The sequence below is a fragment of the Spermophilus citellus genome (assembly GCF_964194105.1).
Source record: "Spermophilus citellus genome assembly, chromosome: 9".
In the NCBI taxonomy this organism is placed as follows: Eukaryota; Metazoa; Chordata; class Mammalia; order Rodentia; family Sciuridae; genus Spermophilus; species Spermophilus citellus.
Window position 1 is genome coordinate 13,184,390 of NC_138191.1, and position 21,920 is coordinate 13,206,309.

At 34.8% G+C, this 21,920-nt stretch overlaps 1 protein-coding gene across 1 annotated transcript in view; it reads left to right on the forward strand.

The window, feature by feature from the left end:
• The window catches only part of ATF6 (activating transcription factor 6), a 217,558-nt gene that overhangs the window by 67,838 nt on the left and 127,800 nt on the right, over positions 1-21,920 (forward strand). Inside the window, exons 10-11 of the mRNA XM_081306544.1 lie at positions 8,996-9,127; positions 21,390-21,503. Coding sequence (XP_081162670.1) covers positions 8,996-9,127; positions 21,390-21,503 — 246 coding nt within the window. The remainder of the gene's footprint in view (positions 1-8,995; positions 9,128-21,389; positions 21,504-21,920) is intronic.

The following is a 21,920-nucleotide window of genomic DNA, read 5'->3' on the forward strand; positions in this document are numbered from 1 at the left end:
TGAAGAAATACAATACTAGGTGTCATTGAATCTGGGATTGCAGAGGTATAGCTGAGCCAATGGCAGTTTTTTCCCCTAATAGTTTAACTTATTCATGATCATCACAAAGTGTCTGTGCAAAGTAATTGGTTCTCTTTTCTTATAACCTTTATAGATTTAATTCTTAGTTTTCAAAAGCTGGCTTAGAATCTGTCAAGTATAAAGCTGGGCTTTAAGGGCATGGAAAATTCTGCTGATGATTCTCTTGTTTTGGTTTTCACGTCAATTGTACATAGAGAGTTTATAAGAGTATCCCAGTGGCTTTATCATGTATTGCTTGGCTACCATTCTTCCCAGACTTCAGTTAGTACAGTGAAATGAAAGGCAGTTGGAAAAAAAAAAAAAAAAAAAAACTACATCCCTTGGTAACTTCCTTCTTTACCTTGAATAAGTCACTTTGTGTCACTTTTAGAATTAAAAAGATATAGAAATCTGTCTTCTGTTTTCTCTCTTGTGAAAGGTGAGCCATATGTGAAAACTACCAAAACTACCATGAGTTGAAATACTTTGATATTTTCTTCAGACCAACATCTTAGTCAACATAAAACAAGGATGGTTTGTCAATAATAGCTTATTCAGCTACTTTCAGTGCTTAGTATATTCAGGTGGAATCATGTTTTGTAAACTCTAAAAAACAAAAAACAAAACTAATAAAGGAATAAACAGTGTAACTTTGTATTAAGTGAAGGTTTTACCTTCACTAATATTAACATAGTATAGAATAACTTTGAAACCTTAATATTAAGGTAGTATAGGATAACTTTGAAACTTCTGAATATTATATGTCCCTTAGACTTTAAGGCAGTTTGTCATTATGCCTTTGTCTCCAGTTTTGACTGTTTTATCATTTCAGTAAACATTTGGACACAATATATTTATTTGATTTTTATGTGGTGCTGAGGATCCAACCCAGGGTCTTGCACGTGCTAGATGAGCGATCTACCACTGAGCCACAACCCCAGCCCTCAGTAAACATTTGGAACTTTGAGGGGCCATTCCACAGATTGTTCTTAATTGAGTTATGGCTAATATCAGCATGAACTATGGATATATGCTATGCATTTAGACTTTTTGGTATTCTTTTTTCTGAACCTAAACAGGGATTACTATGTTATGGACATAGTCTGTTTACCACAATACATGACCTTTAAGGAATTAGATATAGGGAAAGAACAGGTAATCAGTGTATATATTTTTAAATATGTATTTTTTTAGCTGTAGGTGGACACAATACCTTTATTTTATTTTTATGTGGTGCTGAGATGGAACCCAGTGCCTCATGCATGCCAAGCGAGCGCTCTACCATTGAGCCCCACCTCCAGCCCTAGTCTGTATATTTTGTATGACTTTCTGTTTCAGCACTTTTACCAGTATTCTCATTAAAGAAGCATTGCTTGCTTTCATTTTTTATTCCTTCCTTTCTGTTTTTTTTAAGACATTGAGAGAGAAACCAAAATAAGGCAGTTGGAAGAAAAAAATGAAAAAAAAAAGATAAAGCTTATTCTAGAATAATCTGGGTTGTCTGTATGTGCTTGATTGGTATGTAGCTATTTTTCTGTTCGTTGTATTAAGCTATTATTCAGCAGATACTTTAATATGCACCAAGTACTAGTCTAAGTACTGTACACGAATTAACTCATGTATTCTTCCCAGGGCCAGAAGATAAGTATTATCCTATTTTACAGATGAGGAAATTGGAAACATAGCTAATGTGTGGTAGTGTTAGCATTCATAGTCTGCCTTGGAACCTTGTCTTAATCACTAATAGAACAACAGTTACTCAAGCAGAGAAAAGGAAATTGTCATTTATAGATAGAGAAATTAGGACTTTATCCTGTAATTCAGCCCATTCCCCCAAAGCTTAGTATTGGCTGTGAATGGGGGAAGTATTTATCTTATGAATTGAATGGATTGATGTAAGTTTAATAGAAAAGATTGTCCTCATATTTGCAGCCATGATTTTTTACATTTAGAATCAGAAGGTACCTCTCTGAAAGAGATATCCACAACTTGTTTGCACACAAACTTTTTATTAAACATTGAATCATTAATTTTTGAAATCTAATAAGTGTAGTTGTATCAGTTATTTATTGCTGTATAACAAACTACCCCAAAACCTAAAGCCTTAAAACATTGCTTAAAATTCTGCACATTGAGTTGGGCACAGTGGTGCATGCCTGTAATCCCAGCTGCTTGGGAAGGTGAGGCAGGAGGATCTCGAGTTCAAAGCCAGCCTCAGCAAAAGCAAGGTGCTAAGCAACTCAGTGAGACTGTGTTTCTAAATAAAATACAAAATAGGGATATGGCTCAGTGGTCGAGTGTCCCTGAATTCAATTCCTGGGAAACATCTCCCGCACACCCCTGACCAAAGTGTGCACATTGGCCAGTGCTCAGTAGAGACAGCTTCTTTTTGCCTCCATGAAGGATTAACTGGGTGGCTTGGGTTGGAGGTCTCACTTTCAAGACAGTTCACTCATATGGTAGGTGCTGGCTTTCGCTAGGTCCTGAGCCAGGGCTTTGGGCCAGGGTTCTTGATTTCTTTGGGGCCTCTCCAAAGCTGCTGGGGCTTCCTCACTGTATAGTGGCTGAGTTACAAGAATGAGCATCACCTGTTAGAATAGTGCTTATTTTCTAATTGCTTTTTGAATGCATTTTTTTTTCCTCATTTGGCAAATTGCCCTTGCAAAGTGCATATTTCTTCCCATGGTATGATAATCCCTGGCTCCGAGAACTGCTGTTTAGAGTGTTCTTTTATCTTCACTTGAAGACTTTATTTTTTCATTCAGCCACATTTTTGTTTCTAGTAAATCATCCCCAGTTACTGTCAGCCTGTAAAAATAACCTGTGAACCACTCAATAAACAGAGAAGAAAACCTTTTTAAAGTTTGGAGAACTCTCTTGAGAACTCTTGTCTTTTCCTCTTTAGCCTCAATTGCATTGAAAATTAACAAAATATCCTGTTGCTGATTCTGGAAATAGTGCAATGAATTTACCACCTGCTGTTCATGAATTATGAGTTAATTTTCCTAAAATGAAGATAAGAATTTTTCTTTTGACAAGAGGTAGAATAGTACATGAAGTTCATTTATTGTTTTTTTTTTTTTTTTTTAAAGAACACCTGCTATGAGCCAGGCTTGCCTAGAACAAAACAGAAATCTCTGTACCCTTTAGTTTATATTCTAGTGGGAAGAGAGGCAAGACACATAATAAGTAAAATGATAAAGTTTACAAAGAAATAAAATGTTGCAAGATAAATGGTTTGAACAACTGTGAGGGTGGTGGTTGGAGATATAGTGATCATTGTTCAGCAGATATTTGAGCCAAGGCTTAAAGGAAATGAAAGGACTAGCCATATGGATATTTGGGGAAGAGCATTCCAGCAATTGTAAGGATCCAAGGGTGGAAGTATGGATTTTCAAGGAAATTCATGTGGTTTGGCTGTAGTAAGCAAGGGGGGAAAGTAGTAGGAGTATTCAGTATTCAGAGGTGCTGAATGAAGTAAAATCCTTGGTCCTTTTAAAAATTTAGTCTTTTACCATGATAGAAATGGGTAGCCATCAAAGAACTTGAGCTATGGAGTGACATATGACCTGACCCCAATTTTAAGAGGATCACGCCAGTTGCCGTTTTGAGCATCTTGAACTAGGCTAGCAGGAACACAGCTGTGTCACTAACTGCATTGTGCCCTCTTTGGATTTTATCAAACATGTTCATATCTGTCGTTTCCTTTGAATTTCAGAAAAACAAAATATTTGTTATTGTTTTTGAACACAGATCTTCTTTCTCCAGATTGTGTGCTCTTCCCACATTAAAACCTGAAGCTTTCCATGTTCTTTTCAACTTACATTTTTTTTCAAGTGTAGTTTGAGCATCAGCACCATATGATTTCTTTTTCCTTTCTTTCTTTTTTTTTGGTTTGGTGCTGAGGATTGAACCTAGGGCCTTGAGCCTGGGCAAGTGCTCTGCCACTGAGCTAAATCTCCAACCCAGCATATGGTTTTTTTTGGAGACAAGAAACAGTATGAATCTTACATGCTAAGATGGTTTAAATTTAAAATTGACCTACTTGTACCATAAGAAAGCAGATTTTCAAGGGGTAGAGTAGACTTGGAGATGTGCCAATTTATGTTCAGCCACTTGGTATAAAGATTGGATATCTAAATCATATCTTAAGGATTAAATGGCTTTATTCATAATCCACAACAGTTGTTGGCTTTTAGAATTTCACAAATGAAAAAGGAAAGTAACAATTCTTATAATACTTCTCCCAGACTTTTGGGGAAATTGAGATCGTTTGTGTTTTATTAATCCATGCTTTTCAGGCTTACTGGCCCATGACATGAGCAAGTTTTTTTGGTGTAATGATTATTTTGTGGCTTAAAACAATTGTGACTCTTGTGAAAAAACATGTTTCTGATCATAGAGACATAGATCAGAGACTTCTATTTTCTTTTTTTTATTAGTTTATTTAAAAATACTGAATAGAATCTGGTTTAAACTAATTATAAAGTGTATAGGTTAGGTTGCTTTATTAATATTATGAACTAGAAACAGTCATTGGACACAATCATTACATTCACCCTTCCTGGGACTGAGTCTTCTCTTCATATTCTTGGGAATTTAATTTTTCCAAAATTGACAAAAAGGAACATTGAATGATGGAAACAAATACTCAGACCCAGGATCTAAAAGTTCATATCAACAATAACTTTCTCATACTCTTTTCTATATTTGGCCATTACAAGGACTGTTAAATTCCTCTTAATATTTGTAGTGTCACAATTAGATAATTTTGAATTTTTGGCAGTGAAATAAAGTTCTTAGAAGTCTCTTAAATATTTATAAAAATGAGAAACATAAATCTGCAATTATTTACATGGCTAACCTTAGTTTCTGTAGGTCATTTCACAGAGCTCTAGTATTTATAATGTTTTGTATTTAGCTGAATTGGATGTTAGCTTGCCTGCATATAAACTTAAGAGAAATTTCTATAATTTTTTTTTTTTTTGCAATTTTACTTTAACACTGAAAATTTACAGGGAATGGAGGCCAAACTGCGATAAAACCCAAAAAAACCAACAAGTAAAGAACTTGAAAAGTGGGCTGGGGGGTTGGGCTGGGGATGTGGCTCAAGCAGTAGCGCGCTCGCCTGGCATGCGTGCGCCCGGGTTCGATCCTCAGCACCACATACCAACAAAGATGTTGTGTCCGCCGAGAACTAAAAAATAAATATTAAAAATTCTCTCTCTCTCTCTCTCTCTCTCTCCTAACTCTCTCCTCTCTCACTCTCTCTTAAAAAAAAAAAAAAAAGTGGGCTGGGGTTGTGGCTCAGTGGTAGAGTGTTTGCCTAGCACCTGTGAGGCACTGGATTTGATCCCCAGCACCTCATAAAAATAAATAAATAAAATAAAAGTATTATGTCCATCTATGACTAAGAAGAATATTTTTAAAAAAGAACATGAAAAGTTTCTTAACAGAATTGTTAAATATGCAATTTATCTTTTCAATGGGTAGATAATATCATTGAAACTCAAGACTATTTGGATCCTATTTTTTTCCCCCTGTTTCCCTTGTTTAAAATATTTTGTTGACTATGTGTAATATTAGTGTTGTGAAGATGATTTTTTAAGTCTATTCAATGAGATCTGAGCTCTTTGTCTAAAAAAATATAAGTTACTAAATTAGGTATGGTTAAGGGTATACTGTCATTACAGTATTAAATCATTACCAACATGGAGAGTGGGAAAAATAGTGACCACTTATGAGTCAACATCAAAATTCATTTCCAACAAGTGTGGCTATAGTGCAGTCTAATTACAGATAAAACAGGCTGAGCAAATAGTTAAACTCAAAGCATTTTAAATTTATTTTTAGTTGTAGATAGGCAAAATGCCTTCATTCTTTCCTTCCTTCCCCCTCCCCTTTTCCCTCCCCTCCCCCTTGAACTTGCAGACCTCCTGCCTCACCCTCCTGAGTACCTAGCATTATAGAACATGTCCCATGACGCTTAGCTCAAAATGATATTTTAAAAGGAATATGTAATATATGTAAATTATTCAGATGACTCTAAAAGCTCAAATATATTTAGAATTGAAGGGGAGAGAGGGAGAGAAGGGAAGGAAAAGATTCAAAATCAGTTAATAAGAAAAGTCTTAGGGTTTTGATTAATCCAGGATCAACTTAACTAGAATATGAAGGAAGACTAACTAAAAAAGCTTTTATGACATTATTCTTTATCGTTAAAGTATTATCTAGAACCAGGCAAGGAATTATCCTGCAATGGTCATTCCACTTGAGAAGCACTGTGGCCAATGCTGGATACCACCTCTGAGAAGCATGCTAATAGAATGTGACTAAATGTGCTGAAGGAAACCAAGACTGTTATAAAGAGGAACATGTGAGAGAACCAAGAAACCATAAATTTAAAAAGGAAGGCCTGGGAAGGGGGGATGTTGGATGTCTTTGGACAGTGAAAGAAGGCTTGCTTATACTTGTTCTGAATAGTCAGAGTCCAGAATTAGTACCAAAAATTGGAAATTATGAGGAAGCACATTTCTGGTTAAAACAAGAGGAAAAAAAAATTTTTTTTTTTTTTTTTTTTTTTGGTGGTACTGGGGATTAAACCCAGGGGTGCTTAATGACCAAGCCACATCCCTAGCCCTTTTTGTATTCTATTTAATGACAGGGTCTTGCTGAGTTGCTTAGGGCCTCACTAATTTGCTGAAGCTGGCTTGGAACTCAAGATCCTGGGCAAGTTACTTAGACCCTGGCTTAAAATTAAAAAACAAACAAACAAACAAAATCCTAAAAGGGCTAGTGATGTAATTCAATGGTAGAGTGCTTACCTAGCATGCCTCAACTTCCTGAGCCATTGGGATTACTGGCATGAGCCACGGTGCCTGGCAGGAAACTCTTAATAATTAGAATGATAGATCTAGTTGGAGGGAACTGGGAGTGCTGCAGCCAAATGGGAATGTTAATATGATTATTTTAATAATACAATGGAGTAGGGGTTGAATGAACTAAGGTTTTGTCAACTTAAGGGAAAGTTCATAACTTTGATTTTACTTAAGTAGATTTTTATTTTTTGGCACCACACATGAGAAAATTATAAAATAAATAATATAAAAAATATAAATCTCAAAACAAAAAAAATTCTTTAATTAATTACAGCCCCCACCCCCATTGATATCATTTACTGCTTGTCTCATGTTTTCTTAAATACTTACGAGGCTAAGTTTATTTAGGTATTCCACTAGGCCCCTTACCTCTTTTATAGCAAGGCTGTACTGATTTGTGACTGCTCAAGTAAACATTCAGTCTGAAATCTACAATTGTAATTTAAAAATATAGCCTCAATTGTGGCAAAATTATATTTTATGCAATGGCCATAATTTCTGAGTTTATAACTTGTAAACTCTGAGTTTACAGTGTGCCAAAATGCCACAGTATACCATGTGAGAATCACTGGGCAGCAATGATTGCTAGGGCTAAAGGGGAGAATGGGAAATATTATATAATAAAAGATCAGAAAGATTCTAGAAAGATATATCTGCCTCCCTCCAACACTGCTCTCCCCTCAACACTGTTCTCCCCATCTTTGGAGGTAAGCTATTATATCCCAAAGAACTCCTTTTAGAACCATGGGAGCATTAACTTTTTCCATCAGCTCTACTTTCTGTTTTCACTTCATTCCTCTAAATAGAATCTTTTATGCCTAGCTAGGGAGGTTTCACTCTTTGTATTGGATTTCAAGATTATGACTGGTGTAAATTACGTATGTGGCATCATGAAATACAGCATACACATAAAAATGTTATTGGTGAACCAGGTTTCCAAGCCACCAATTTAATCTGATTAATGAATTAAAAGTGTTAAAAAACTATTGGAGTATTTGATATAGGTATCAATATATGACACATTATGTATTTTTTTGTCCCCAAATGCTTGTACCTAACAGGAGAATATACATTAGATGAAAAAAGATATTGGCAAGGGTGGGGAGAAAGAAGTAAACAAAAAATTTTACATGTAAATAAAAATAGAAGTATTTTTAAGATAAATTTTTTTGTTAGTTTTATTTGATAGTTTGCCTCCTGGATTTGCAAAAGGCTAATAACAAATTTGACTATTGAAAGAGAATAATTCTTATTTCATTTGAAGCATTCTCTAATTGAAAACATCAATTTGCAGCATCCAGGAGGACTTATTTCAATTATTATCTAAGTTTAGAATGTGTTTATATGTAGGTTGTACATATTTCTAGTTTGTATACTTTGTGTTTGTCAGCTTTCCATTGCTATAACAAATACCTGAGATAAATCAGCTTAAAAAAGGAAAGGCTTATTTTGGCTCATGATTTTAGAGGTTTCAGTCTATGATCACTTGGCACTATTGCTTTGGGACTTTGGTGGCACAGTGCATGATCGATCACAAGAGCATGTGGCAAAGTAGGCTTATTCACCTTATGGTGGTTGGGAAGTGAAAGAGAGAGGATGAGGAGGGGCTTGGGGTCCCAATATCTTCTTCAAGGGTACATACCAGTTGAACTAACTTCCTTCTACCAGGTACCACCTTCTAGTTTCTGTCACATCTGAACAGTGCCATGGACTGAGACTAGGTCTTCATTCAACACATGGACTTTTAGAGGACATTTAAGATCCAAGTTATAGCAAGCAACTTATATAATAACATAGGGTTTTATAAACACATAGAATTCCTTTTGTTTAAACATTTACAAATAATGTTCTTTTTACTTGAAAAATTATTTTCAAGATTATTGTTATATGTTTAGGATGCTAAGCCTAGAGTATTTAAACATATCTACAACATGTTGTTTTGACTTTCTACTATGCCTAACATTTTTGCTGCATGTGTGGACCTGTGAAGGAAGTCATATACATGTATATGTGACATTTTAATTTTAACGGTTGCTTTATGTTTTTAAAATTTTCAGCATGCTGGAACAGGATTCTAGAAGAATGAACCCTAATGTGAGCCCTGCAAATCAAAGGAGGCACCTTTTAGAATTTTCTGCTAAAGAAGTACAGGACACATCAGATGGTATCATCCAGAAAAACAGCTACAGGTTAGATGGCATGTTAATCCAATTGATTTATTAAAATGAAACAGTTCTATCTAATATAACTTTACATTTCAATTGTTTGTATATAGATTTGAAGAGTAGAACAGATGAATTACTGAGACCATTAATAATTTTATTTTTAAGATTAATTCTAAGAGTAAATCTCCAGTTTTAGAATTCTTGTTGAGATGTGACTGAAAAATCTTAGTTTGTGTGCAGTATCCACATACATTGAAACACAAATATTATATTAAAACACATATAGAATCTTTAGTTCTTTCATTATTTTATGTGTTTGTATATTTAATTTATCTAATACTTGTTTCTGTATCATCTATGAGTGGATATGATATGGTGGAGTGATAAGGTTGAAACTTTTTCAGTCATTAGGTAAAACTATGTGTACTTTTTGTTGTGGTCTTTGCTGAATCCCTCCCTTTTTGTAATTTAATACTGACTTGATAAATTTTCATACTGGTTGTCAATAGCAAAAGACTTAGAATTAAATGAAAATGTAATTCCAATATTCTGTTAGCTAGAAGAAGGTTATAGTGACTCTTTTCATAGCTGTACTTTTTGATAAACATTTACCTGTGGTTTTGGAATTTTTGTCAGAGTCAAATGGATCCAGGACTTGACTTATTTATTTATTTATTTATTTAAGAGAGAGTGAGAGAGGGAGAGAGAGAGAATTTTTTAATATTTATTTTTTAGTTCTCGGCGGACACAACATCTTTGTTTGTATGTGGTGCTGAGGATCGAACCCGGGCAGCATGCATGCCAGGCGAGCGTGCTACCGCTTGAGCCACATCCCCAGCCCGGGACTTGACTTATAAAGCAAAGAGAGGTCTTAGTATGGCAACCATTTCACAGTATAATACTTGAAAATTATTAAATATTTGTTTACTCTGAGGTTTTACAAACTGAGGGCTAGAGAGAAATCATTGTTTCTGACTTTTACTCTGTTATACCCATACTATTGATAAGGTTATGACCATAGGTACAGGCTTGTCTTCGTACCTGAAAATAAAATGCGGTATTCATTTTGTTCTAGGAGTTTGAACTGTGCAAAGTACTATGCTAGGTGTAGCAGAAGATCCAAAGGATTATATAGCAAATTATGTAATACAACACAGCATGTGATAGAAGCCATAATATAGGAGAATATTACATAACATTTTTTTTTTTGTTGTTACTGGAGATTGAACTCAGGGGCACTCAACCACTGAGCCACATCCCTAGCTCTATTTTTATTTTATTTAGAGACAGGGTCTCACTGAGTTGCTTAGCACCTTGTTTTTGCTGAGGCTGGCTTTGAACTCACATTGCTCCTGTCTCAGCCTCCCAAGCTGCTGGGATTACTAATAGGTGTGCACCACCGTGCCTTGTTTTTCTATGTATCAAAATTTGCCACTTAAAAATTTCGGGTCACTTGCTCTTCTTTAAATTAAATTTTTCTTTCTTTTTTTTTTTTTTAACTGTTGAATTCTTTGATATCCTTATGTTCTGGATATTAATTGCTTATTGGATCAGTAGTTATCAGATACTTTCTTATATTCTGTGAATTGTTTCTTCACTCTTGATTATTTTCTTTGTGGTACAAAAGCTTTTTAATTTGATATAATCCATTTGTTAATTTTTTGCTTTTGTTGCTTGTGCTTTTGGGGTCGTATCCAAAAAACCTTTGCCCAGATCAATGTCCTGAAGTATTTTCTCTATGTTTTCTTCTAGTAGTTTCATAGGTTCAAGTTTTATATTTAAGTTCTTGATTCATTTTGAGTTGATTTTTGAATATGGCAGGCTTTTTTTCTTCTGCACATGGATATCCAGTTTTCCTAGCACCATTTATTGAAGAACCTTGTTTAAACATTTTAAAAATAAGTTTCTTTTATATTTACAAAATTTATTTTCAAAATTATTTTTAGTATGAACAGGGTGCCGGGCCTTGAATGTTTAAACATATTGATACACTGTTTTTGAGTTTCTTCTATGCCTAGCACAAGTGCTGTATGTGTGTACTTACAAAGAAAGCCTGGTTAGCTTTAGAGCTATATATAGCATGTGCATATGTGTAACATTTGTTCTTACTGCCTTTGTAAAAAATCAGTTGGTTATAAATACATGAATTTATTTCTGAGATCCCTATTCTGTTTTAATTGTTTGTGTGTTTTTATGCCCATACCATGCTATTTTGGTTACTATAGCTTCATAATAAGTTTTAAAGTCAGATATTATAAAGCCTTTAGTATTGTTCTTCTAGCTGAGGATTGATTTGGCTCTTTAAGGTCTGTGGTTCTATACAGATTTTAGAAGTGTGTTGTCTATTTTTGTGAAGAAAGCATTTGATAGGAATTGCATTGACTCAGTAGATTGCTTTGGGTAGCATGGACATTTTAACAATATTAATTCTTCCCATCCATGAACATGGGATGTCTTTCCATTTTTCTCCATCTTCTATGATTTCTTTCATTGATGTTTTGTAAGTTTCATTGTAGATATCAACAACTTCCTTGTTTAAATTTATTCCTAGGTATTAAAAAAATATTTATTTATTGTAGCTATTGTGAATGGGATTACTTTCTTGATTTCTTTCTCAGCAGTTTTGTTATCGGTGTATTAAAAAGCTACTGGTTTTCTTTTTGAATTTTTATTTATTTAATTTTTATAGATGGGATTGTGTTGAGGGTTGATCTTCTTAAATCTCAATGGCACTGTGGTCATTACCAAACATTCCATTGTGTGCTTCTTTTAAAAATCACAGAGATTCAAAGGCCAAAAAAGTATTTAAAGTTTATGTTTTATCTGTGTTCTTTGGTTTATACAACTAGCTGAAAATATAAAGATGATAAATACCTGTAACATCAACTCTAATTGTCCCATATTGCTTTTTTTCATTGCTTTTGAGCTTATTTGATTTTATTGACTTTTTCTCATCACATTAGCAAATGAAGAGATCTTTATTTTGTTTTTAATACATCCTGAGCAAGTTCTCAATAAATGTTAACATAAGGAATGAATGCCAGTTAGTTTTAGAAAAATTACCATAGTAAAGTACACATTTTAAATACTTGAGTCATCTTTTTTTTTTTTTTTTCTTTTTCCTGGGCTTCTTGGGTTTGAAGAATTGCAGTGAAGACTGAAGGACAAAAAATTAGGCAGCTTTTACAAAGTCTCATAGGATTTCATGTTAAGGGTGAAGCCAGAAACAAAAGAACTAATTACATTCTTTCCTATTCTGTCATTCTAAAAGTAATTTATGTTAAGTATTTTAAAATTGAGACATGCAAAGAAACACTACTGGCTTCTGCTAAACTCTTATATTAGATTTTTTTTTTCCTTTGGAACAAACAAAAAAAATCTCAGAAGGAGACATTTGCTTAAGTGTGGAAACAGAAAGGGACTCTTTCATATTGACTGAAAATGTAGATGGGACAAGGTTTTGGATTATATGTGTCATTTGAAGTTATCAAAATTACACGTCAGTTGAATTTCCACAGTGTTTAACTGCATGAGCAGTTAGCAATGTTAATGAAATATCCTATACATTTGTAAAGGTGGTATCACAAAACTTGTTTGAATACAGTTAAAAACATAAAACTACTGATCTTTATGTTGATTTTGTATCCTGCAATCTTACTGATTTATCAGTTTTAACAGTTTTGGTAGAATCTTCAGATTTTTCTCTATATAAAATAAAGTTGTCTGCAACATGGAGGTTGATCTTTTCTTTTACTCTTTGGATGTCCTTTATTTCTTCTCTTGCTTTATTGCTCTGGCTAAGACTTCCAATACCATATTGAATAAGAGTGGTGAAAGTGAACACCTTTGTCTTGTTCCTCATCTTAGAGGAACATATTTCTGCTTTTACGCATGTAGTATAATGTTGGCTTAGGGTTTGTCACATGTAGCCTTTATTGCATTGAGGTAGTTAACTGATTTAAAAAACATATTATTTATTTTTTAGTTGTAGTTGGACAAAATACCTTTATTTTATTTATTTTTATGTGGTGCTGAAGATTGAACCTAGGGCCTCACAAGTGCTAGGCCAGTGCTCTACTGTTGAGTCACAACCCCAGTTCCTGTAACTGATTTTTGAAGGTTTTTTTTTAATCACAAAGGAATGTCAAATTTTATCAAATGCTTTTTATTCATATATTGATGTGTTCATAGAGGTTTTTTTTTTTTTTTGCACATATTGATTTGCATATGTTGAACCATCCTTGTATCTCTGGAATAAATCTCACTGGATCCTGAGTCAAGTTGCCAGTATTTGGTTGAGAATCTTTGTGTCTATGTTCATTACAGATATTAGTCTATAGATTTCTTTTTGGTTGATGTGCCCTTGTCTGGTTTTGATACCAGGTTAATGTTGGCCTTACAGAATGAGTTTGGAAGGGTTTCATCTCTTTCAATTTTTTTAGAATAGTGTGAGAAGCATGAGTATTAGTTCTTCTTTAAAGGTGTGGTAAGAGTCAGCAGTGAAACCCTCCAGTCCTGGGCTTTTCTTTTTTGGGGAGATGTTTATTGATTTAGTCTCCTTACTTATTTTTGGCTTGTTCTCATTTTCTACATTCTTATCTGTATTTATTTTTAAACACAGTTTGTTTTATATTATTTTTCATTTTTAGGAGAATTGTGGTTCAAATAAAAAAGGAGTAGATTACAATCCCAGTATATAATATTGTATTTGCCTTTCAGTTAATTAATTGCATCTATTTTTTTCACTGTTAGAAGTGGGTGCTTTGTAAATAATGTGCCTGTATAATTTATCAACCAAACTAGGACACTTTAAGAAGTAAAGGTAGTACTGGTAATGATTATATCAGAACATCATGCATAAATCAGACTGTCTTGGATAAACTGTAAAGGATTGTCAAGCTCCGTATTAGACATCAGCCATAACCTGTCTTTAATCTTGGAATTCCCATTAACTCTAGCTCCCTAAGATTATTATTTACTTTAGTGATTTATTTTCTGAATATTTTGCAATTGATATAGAATGGTTCACAAGCAGCCCAGAACTGTCTCTGTGTTAGTTTGAGACTAATTGTTTCCAGATTGTACATTGGCTTAGGTTTTTCCCTTTCCTTTCTCCTGAAGCTCCACCCAAACCCTCTCTGGTATTTATCCTATCAGATTTTTTTTTCTCTTCCTCAAAATATTTTTGGCTGTTAGAACAAAGCCAGGGAGCATGGATGTGCAGAAATCATTACTAGAGCTTATTACAAGGAAAGAAAATTATAGATCAGAAATATATTTTTTAAAAATAGTTTATCTTTTAAATAATTTTATCTTCTTCTGAGAAGTGTCTGTTCAGCTCCTTAGCCTATTTTTTATTGGGTTGTTTGTGTTTTTGGTGTTAAGTTTTTTGAGTTCTTTATATCTTCTGGAGATTAGTTTTTTATCTGACGTGTGTGTGTGTGTGTGTGTGTGTGTGTGTGTGTGTGGCAAAAATGTAGGCTCTTTCTTCACTTCATTGATTGTTTCTTTTCCTGAGAAGAAGCATTTCAGTTTGAGTCCATCCCATTTATTAATCATTGATTTTATTTCTTGAGCTTTAGGAGTCTTGTTAAGGAAGTTGGGACCTAATCTGACATGATGAAGATTTGGGCCTACTTTTTCCTCTATTATGCACAGGGTCTCTGGACTAATTCCTAGGTCCTTGATCCACTTTGAGTTGAGTTTTGTGCATGGTGAGAGGTAGGGGTTTATAAAAATCATTTTGCTGCATATGGATTTCCAGTTCTCCCAACACCATTTGTTGAAGAGGTTATCTTTTCTCCACTGTATGTTTTTGGCACCTTTGTCTAGTGTGAGATAACTATATTTATGTGGGTTTGTCTCTGTATCTTCTATTTTGTACCATTGGTCTACAAGTCTGTTTTGGTGCCAATACCATGTTGCTTTTGTTACTATAGCTCCGAGGTATAGTTTAGTGTCTGGTATTGTGATGCCTCCTGCTTCACTCTTCTTGCTAAGGATTGCTTTGGCTATTCTGGGTCTCTTATTTTTCCAAATGAATTTCATGATTGCTTTTTCTGTTTTTATAAGGAATGATATTGGAATTTTAATTGGAATCACTTTGAATCTGTATAGTGCTTAGGTAGTATGGCCATTTTGACAGTATTAATTTTGCCTATCCAAGAGCATGGGAGATCTTTCCATTTTTAAAAAATTTTAATTTGTTATATATGACAACAGAATGCATTACAATTCATATTACACATTCAGAGCACAATTTTTTCCCAATTAGTAGGCTCTCACCTCACTAATTGTTTCTTTTGCTGAGAAGAAGCTTTTTATTTTGATTCCATCCCATTTATTGATTCTTGATATTAATTCTTATGCTATAAGAGTCTTATTAAGGAAGTTGGGGCCTAATCCCACATGATGGAGATTTGTGTCTACTTTTTCTTCTAATAGACTCGGTGTCTCTGGTTTAATTCCTAGGTCCTTGATCCACTTTGAGTTGAGTTTTGTATATGGTAAGAGATAGGGGTTTAATTTCATTTGGTTGCATATGGATTTCCAATTTTCCCAGCACCATTTATTGAAGAGGCTATCTTTTCTCCAATGTATGTTTTTGGTGCCTTTGTCAAATATAAGATAACTAATTATGTGATAAGATAACTAAATATAAGATGTAATTATGTGGGTTAGTCTCTGTGTCCTCTCTTCTGTACCGTTGGTCTACAAATCTATTTTGGTGCCAATACTATGCTGTTTTTGTTACTGTTGCTCTGTTGTATAGTTTAAGGTCTGGTATAGTGATGTCAACTGCTTCGCTCTTCTTGCTAAGGGTTGCTTTAGCTCTTCTGGGTCTCTTATTTTTCCAGATGAATATCATGACTGCTTTTTCTATTTCTATGAGGAATGTCATTGGGATTTTGATTGGACTTGCATTAAATCTATATAATGCTTTTGGTAGTATGATCATTTTGACAATGTTAATTCTGCCTATCCAAGCCAAGGGAGATCTTTCCATTTTCTAAGGTCTTCTTCAATTTCTTTCTTTAGTGTTCTGTAGTTTTCATTGTAGAGGTCTTTCACCTCTTTTGTTAAGTTGATTCCCAAGATTTTTTTAAAATTTTTTTTATTTTTGGTTTTTTTTTTTTTTTGAGGCTAATGTGAATGAGGTAGTTTTCCTAATTCCTCTTTCAGTGTATTCATCACTTATATATAGAAATGCATTTGACTTATGGATGTTGATTTTATATCCTGCTACTTTGCTGATTCATTTATGCATTCTAGAAGTCTTCTGGTGGAGTTTTTTTTGATCCTCTAAGTATAGAATCATGTCATCGAAAAAAGACAGTTTGAGTTCTTTTCTCATCCATATTCCTTTAATTTCTTTCATCTGTCTAATTGCTCTGGCTAGACTATGTTGAATAGAAGTGGTGAAAGAGGGCATCCCTGTCTTGTTCCAGTTTTTACAGCTGAACAGATTCTTTTCAGAAGAAGATATACACTCAATCAACAAATATATGAAAAAATGTTCAATATCTCTAGTAATTAAAGAAATGCAAATCAAACTACTCTAAGATTTCACTCATGCCAGTCAAAATGGCAGGTATAAAAAAATACAGACAACAATAAATGTTGGTGAGAGTATGGGGGAAAAGGCACTCTCATACATTGCTGGTGGGACTGTAAATTGGTACAACCAATCTGGAAAACAGTTACATTGCTGGTGGGACTACAACTTGGTACAACCAATTGGAAAGCAGTAAGGAGATTCCTTAGAAAACTTGGAATGGAACCACCATTTTACCCAGCTATCCCACTCCTCAGTCTATATCCAAAGGACTTAAAATCAGCATACTATAGTAACGCAGCAATATTAATGTTCATAGCAGCTCAGTTCACAGTAGCTAAACTGTGGAAGCAACCTAGATGTCCTTCAGTAGATGAATGGATAAAGAAACTGTGGTATATATACACAATGGAATATTATTCAGCATTAAAAGAGAATAAGATTATGACATTTGCAGATAAATGGATGGAGTTGGAGAATATCATGCTAAGCGAAGTAAGCCAATCCCCAAAAAATCAATGGCCGAATGTTCTCTGTGATATGTGGGTGCTGATCCAAAAACGGGGAGGAGGGAGGTATGGCAAAAATGGAGGAACTGTGATTGGGCAATGGGAGGGAGAGTATGGAGAGTGCATGGGGAAGGAAAGATGGTGGAATGAGATGGATGTCATTACCTTAGATACATGTATGACTGTACATGCTACATCATGTACAACCAAAGAAATGTAAAGTTGTGCTTCAGTTGTGTACAATGAATCAAAATACATTCTGCTCTCATATATATCTAGTTAGAATAAATAAATAAATTTAAAAAATAAAATAGTCTTAGACTTTTCTCAAGGACTACCTTGCTTATAGTTTTGTAAGTGTATAGGCATGATTTTTAACATAATGTATATGTGACAGGTCTTTGTAAGATTTTGTGTGTGTGTGTGTGTGTGTGTGTGTGAGAGAGAGAGAGAGAGAGAGAGAGAGAGAGAGAGAGAGAGATAGCAGCTGCCTCTTACAGGCATTCATTTACCAAGCACAAGACAGATATTTTTCCCTCTCCCTCCACTGTTAATTTTAGGCTGATCTCTTTCTATGTGTATAGTCATTTCCTGTGTATCAACATTTTTATTTTATTCCAAACAACTTAGCTCTATTTAACCTTAATAGCCAGAGGAGAGGACAAAAAGAATGTTCCTCAGGCTGGGGCTGGGGCTGAGTGGCAGAGCGCCTGCCTTGCACGTGTGAGGCACTGGGTTCGATCCTCAGCACCACATAAAAATAAACAAATAAAATAAAGGCATGCTGTCTACCTATAACTACAAAAATTAAAAAAAAAAAAAGAATGTTCCTGATACAAGTTGCAGGGAAGAATGTTCTATATATCTTCAGCTCTTGCTTCTTTTCCCTTGTATATGGTATACACACAGATCTCTGACTTTTACCTTTTTTTTTTTCTTTTGACTTTTACCTTTTTAAAAAAATTTGTAGGGCCTGGGGATGTGGCTCAAGCGGTAGCATGCTCGCCTGGCATGCATGGGGTTCTTGGTTCCATCTTCAACACCACATTAAAATAAAATAAAGATGTTGTGTCCGCCGAGAACTAAAAAATAAAATATTGAAAAATTCTTTCTCTCTCTCTCTCTCTCTCTCTTTCTAAAAAAAAAAAATTGTTCTTTTTATTTATACATGATACTAGAATGTATTTTGACATTATACATATGTGGAGTACAACTTTGCTAAGAGCCATAGCCCAGTAGGAATGACGCCTGGCATTTTTGGTTGAAAGGTGAAGCCAGCAAGCCATTGAGATGATAATGATTATGTTAAGATGTGCATTCAATTGGATATTAGACCCCTGCTGCCCGCCTCAGCCTGCTACTTTGGAGCTCTCTGGAGAGTTCCCATTGGTTGGGGAAGTGCGGTAGGAGGGATTTCCGGAGGAGGGATTGCCGGTTGGTGTGGTGTGTCCCGGGAGAAGGCCATGTGCGGGAGAAGGCCACGTGCGTGGCGTTATCGGGAGTTTTGGAAATAAAGTTTGTTCCTGCTTGAGTGGCTCATGATTTTGTGCCCAGACAGACTGTGGCACAACTTCTCTTTCTTCTAGTTGTACATGATGTAGAATTACATTGCTTGTGTAATCACATATGCACATAGGATAGTAATATCTGATTAATTCTACTATCTTTCCTATTCCCATTTCTCCTCCCTTCCCTTCATTCCCCTTTGTCTAATCCAAAGTACTTCTATTCTCCCTTAATCCCCTTCTTATTGTGAATTAGCATCCGCATATCGGAGAAAAAGTTTAGCCTTTGTTTTTTGGGGGATCGGCTTATTTCACTTAGCATGATATTCTCCAGTTCCATCCATTTACTGGCAAATGCCATAATTTCATTCTTACTTATGGATGAGTAATACTCCATGTGTAGAGACAACATTATTTTCTTTATCCATTCATCTGTTGAAGGGCACCTAGGTTTTAGCTATTGTGAATTGAGCTTCTGTAAACATTGATGTGTCTGTGTTGCTATAGTATGCTGAATTTAAGCCCTTTGGTAGAAACTGAGGAGTGGGATAGCTGAATCAAATGGTGGTTCCATTCCAAGTTGTCTGAGGATTTATGTGTGTTAATTTTATATCCTGCTACTTTGCTGATTCATTTATGTATTCTAGAAGTTTTCTGGTAGAATTTTCTGGGTCTTCTAAATATAGAATCATGTCATCAGCAAATGGTGATAGTTTGAGTTCTTCTTTTCCTATTCATATCCCTTTAATTTCTTTCTTCTGTCTGAATTTATCTTGAAGTTAGCTTTCCACTCTGCCAAAATTATTTTTGTCAAGGAGGCCAGTGATTTCAGTATTGCCAAATCCAATGGAAATTTCTGTCTTCATCTTGACTTCACCTTTCCTTAGCATTTGACTGTGTGGATCACTCTCTCCTTGAAAAGACATTTCTTTTGTGGTGCTACATATGTTAGTCTTCCATTTTACTGACGATGCTTCATAGTTTGTTTTTGTTTGGTTGGTTGGTTGGTTTCGTTGGGCTCCTCCTCTATCCAAATATCAAAGTTTTGAACTGTGAGCTTTTTTGTTTTCTTTCTGCCTAAGTGACTCACCCATAATTTAACACAGAATCCATATCTGTATCTGATGTCTGAGATGTATGTTTCTAGTCCATACTTCTCTTTTGAGTCATCAAACTCCAAACACATGTATCTACTTGTCTCCTTGGCCCACCCCATCTTTTTCCGGAGATTGAACCCAGGGACACTTTACCACTAAGGGACATCTCATCCTTTTTAATTTTGTTTAGTTTTAAGACAGGGCCTCACCAAGTTGCTAATGGCCTTGCTAAATTGCTAAGGCTGACCTCAAACTTAAATCTTCCTGCCTCAGCCTCCCAAGTTGCTGGAATTACATGTGTGCACCCCGGCTTGACTTCTCTTTTGTAATATTTCAAACTTAACATATGCAAGGTGTAATTTGGTTCCTTTTCTTGTTGTACCTCCAATTGGTTTTCTACAACAGTCTTCATTTTTTTTTCTGTTGTTTAAGTGAGAAACCCTTGTTTATCTCTTTCACCACTGTTGTTGAACTTCTTTCCAAAATTGCCTTGAATTGGTCTACTGTCTCCATTTTTATTGCCATGAAACTAGTCCATGCTATTGTCAGTTCTTGCTTGAATTGCTATACTTCTCTCCTAACTGGTCTTTAGGCTTCTCCTTTTCATTAAATTCATTTTTTGTATAGTGTCAAGGTGTAAATGTAAATAGAAATATGTTCTTAAAATATGATTGTGACTTCTCTTTGCATGTAGCAGTTCCTTATATTAATCTCATTTTCCTCTGTCTTCTTCACTTCTTGTGCCTGCTTACCTTTTTGTCTGCTCACAACTCTTAAGCCCGGGGTCTTTTTTAATGTTCTTTGAGCTTGCTTTTTCCCTCACCTGATTCTACCCAGAATACTCTTCCCCTCCTCTCTGTGGGGCTAGTTATCACTTAGGCCTTATCTTAAATACCATCTCCTTCTCGGGCCAGTAAGTACTGCTGCTGCTTTGAAATTTCAATTGTTTGTTTCTTTCATAATACATACCAGTTTGGATTTATTTTATGCCTTTTCCCCTTTTATTTGGTCCGTCTTCCCTGTTTGAGGGCAGAGACTTCATTTCTCTTGTTCGCTTTTGGATACCCAGCACACAGTTAGCAGTTAACAAATATTTGTTGAATGAATAAATGAAAAGTGTGAATATTGTCATGTTCAGTTTTATGAATTTATATTTTTTTTCCTTTTTTAGTGTTTTAGCACATCTAGTTTTATAAATACAGAGCATCTTATGTAAAGAAATTCAGGACTAATCTAAATAAGAATTTTTAGTAATAGAGATTAAAATAGCAGACAAACCTCTGTAATCCCAGCAACTCAGGAGGCTGAGGTGGAAGGATCACAGGTTCAAAGCCAGCTTCGCCAACTTATTGAAAACCTCAGCAACTGAGTAAGACCCTGTTTCAAAATAAAATATAATAAGGTCTGGAATATAGATCAACAGTAAATGCCCAGTAAAAATAAAATAGCAGACTGAAGATAATAAATAGCATAATGTCTCCAGTTCAGATTCTAATTTTTACCTAAGATTTTGATGAAGATCAAATCCTAGATATGAATTCATATAAGTTGATGATTTTATATCAAATTTGCTAGGAATTTAGGAAGCAAGAAATCCAATTTTTTGCATGTTTGTTTCAGATATGATCATTCTGTTTCAAATGACAAAGCCCTAATGGTGCTAACTGAAGAGCCACTACTTTATATTCCTCCTCCTCCTTGTCAACCCCTGATTAACACAACAGAATCTCTCAGGTAAGTATTATAAGTTGTTGTAAAATAAATAAGTGGGCTCCCATGATTAGCTTTGGAACCTAGGAAAGTCTTTGTTTAGATTTGCTGAGTGGTTGAATCTCTAAATTATTTGTTGGATAGCCACAGGCATATCAGTTGCTATGCAGTTGCCCTACTAGTCTGAGATAGATGATTATGGGTCTATTTAATATAATGGTTGCATATTGCAATATGTCTTATTTGAAAACTACAGAATGAAATTAATTAAAATTCCAGGGTAAGTGCTAAGCTTATGGGTAGTGACTTTCATAGCAGAAGGTACCTTTTTCTTCAAATTAGGAAGACAATAATTTGAGGTTGTGTGGTTCTAGAGACACTTTCCCATTATTGCACCCTTCTTGTATCGCCTTTTCTCTCAATTTTTTTTCCCTGATTTTG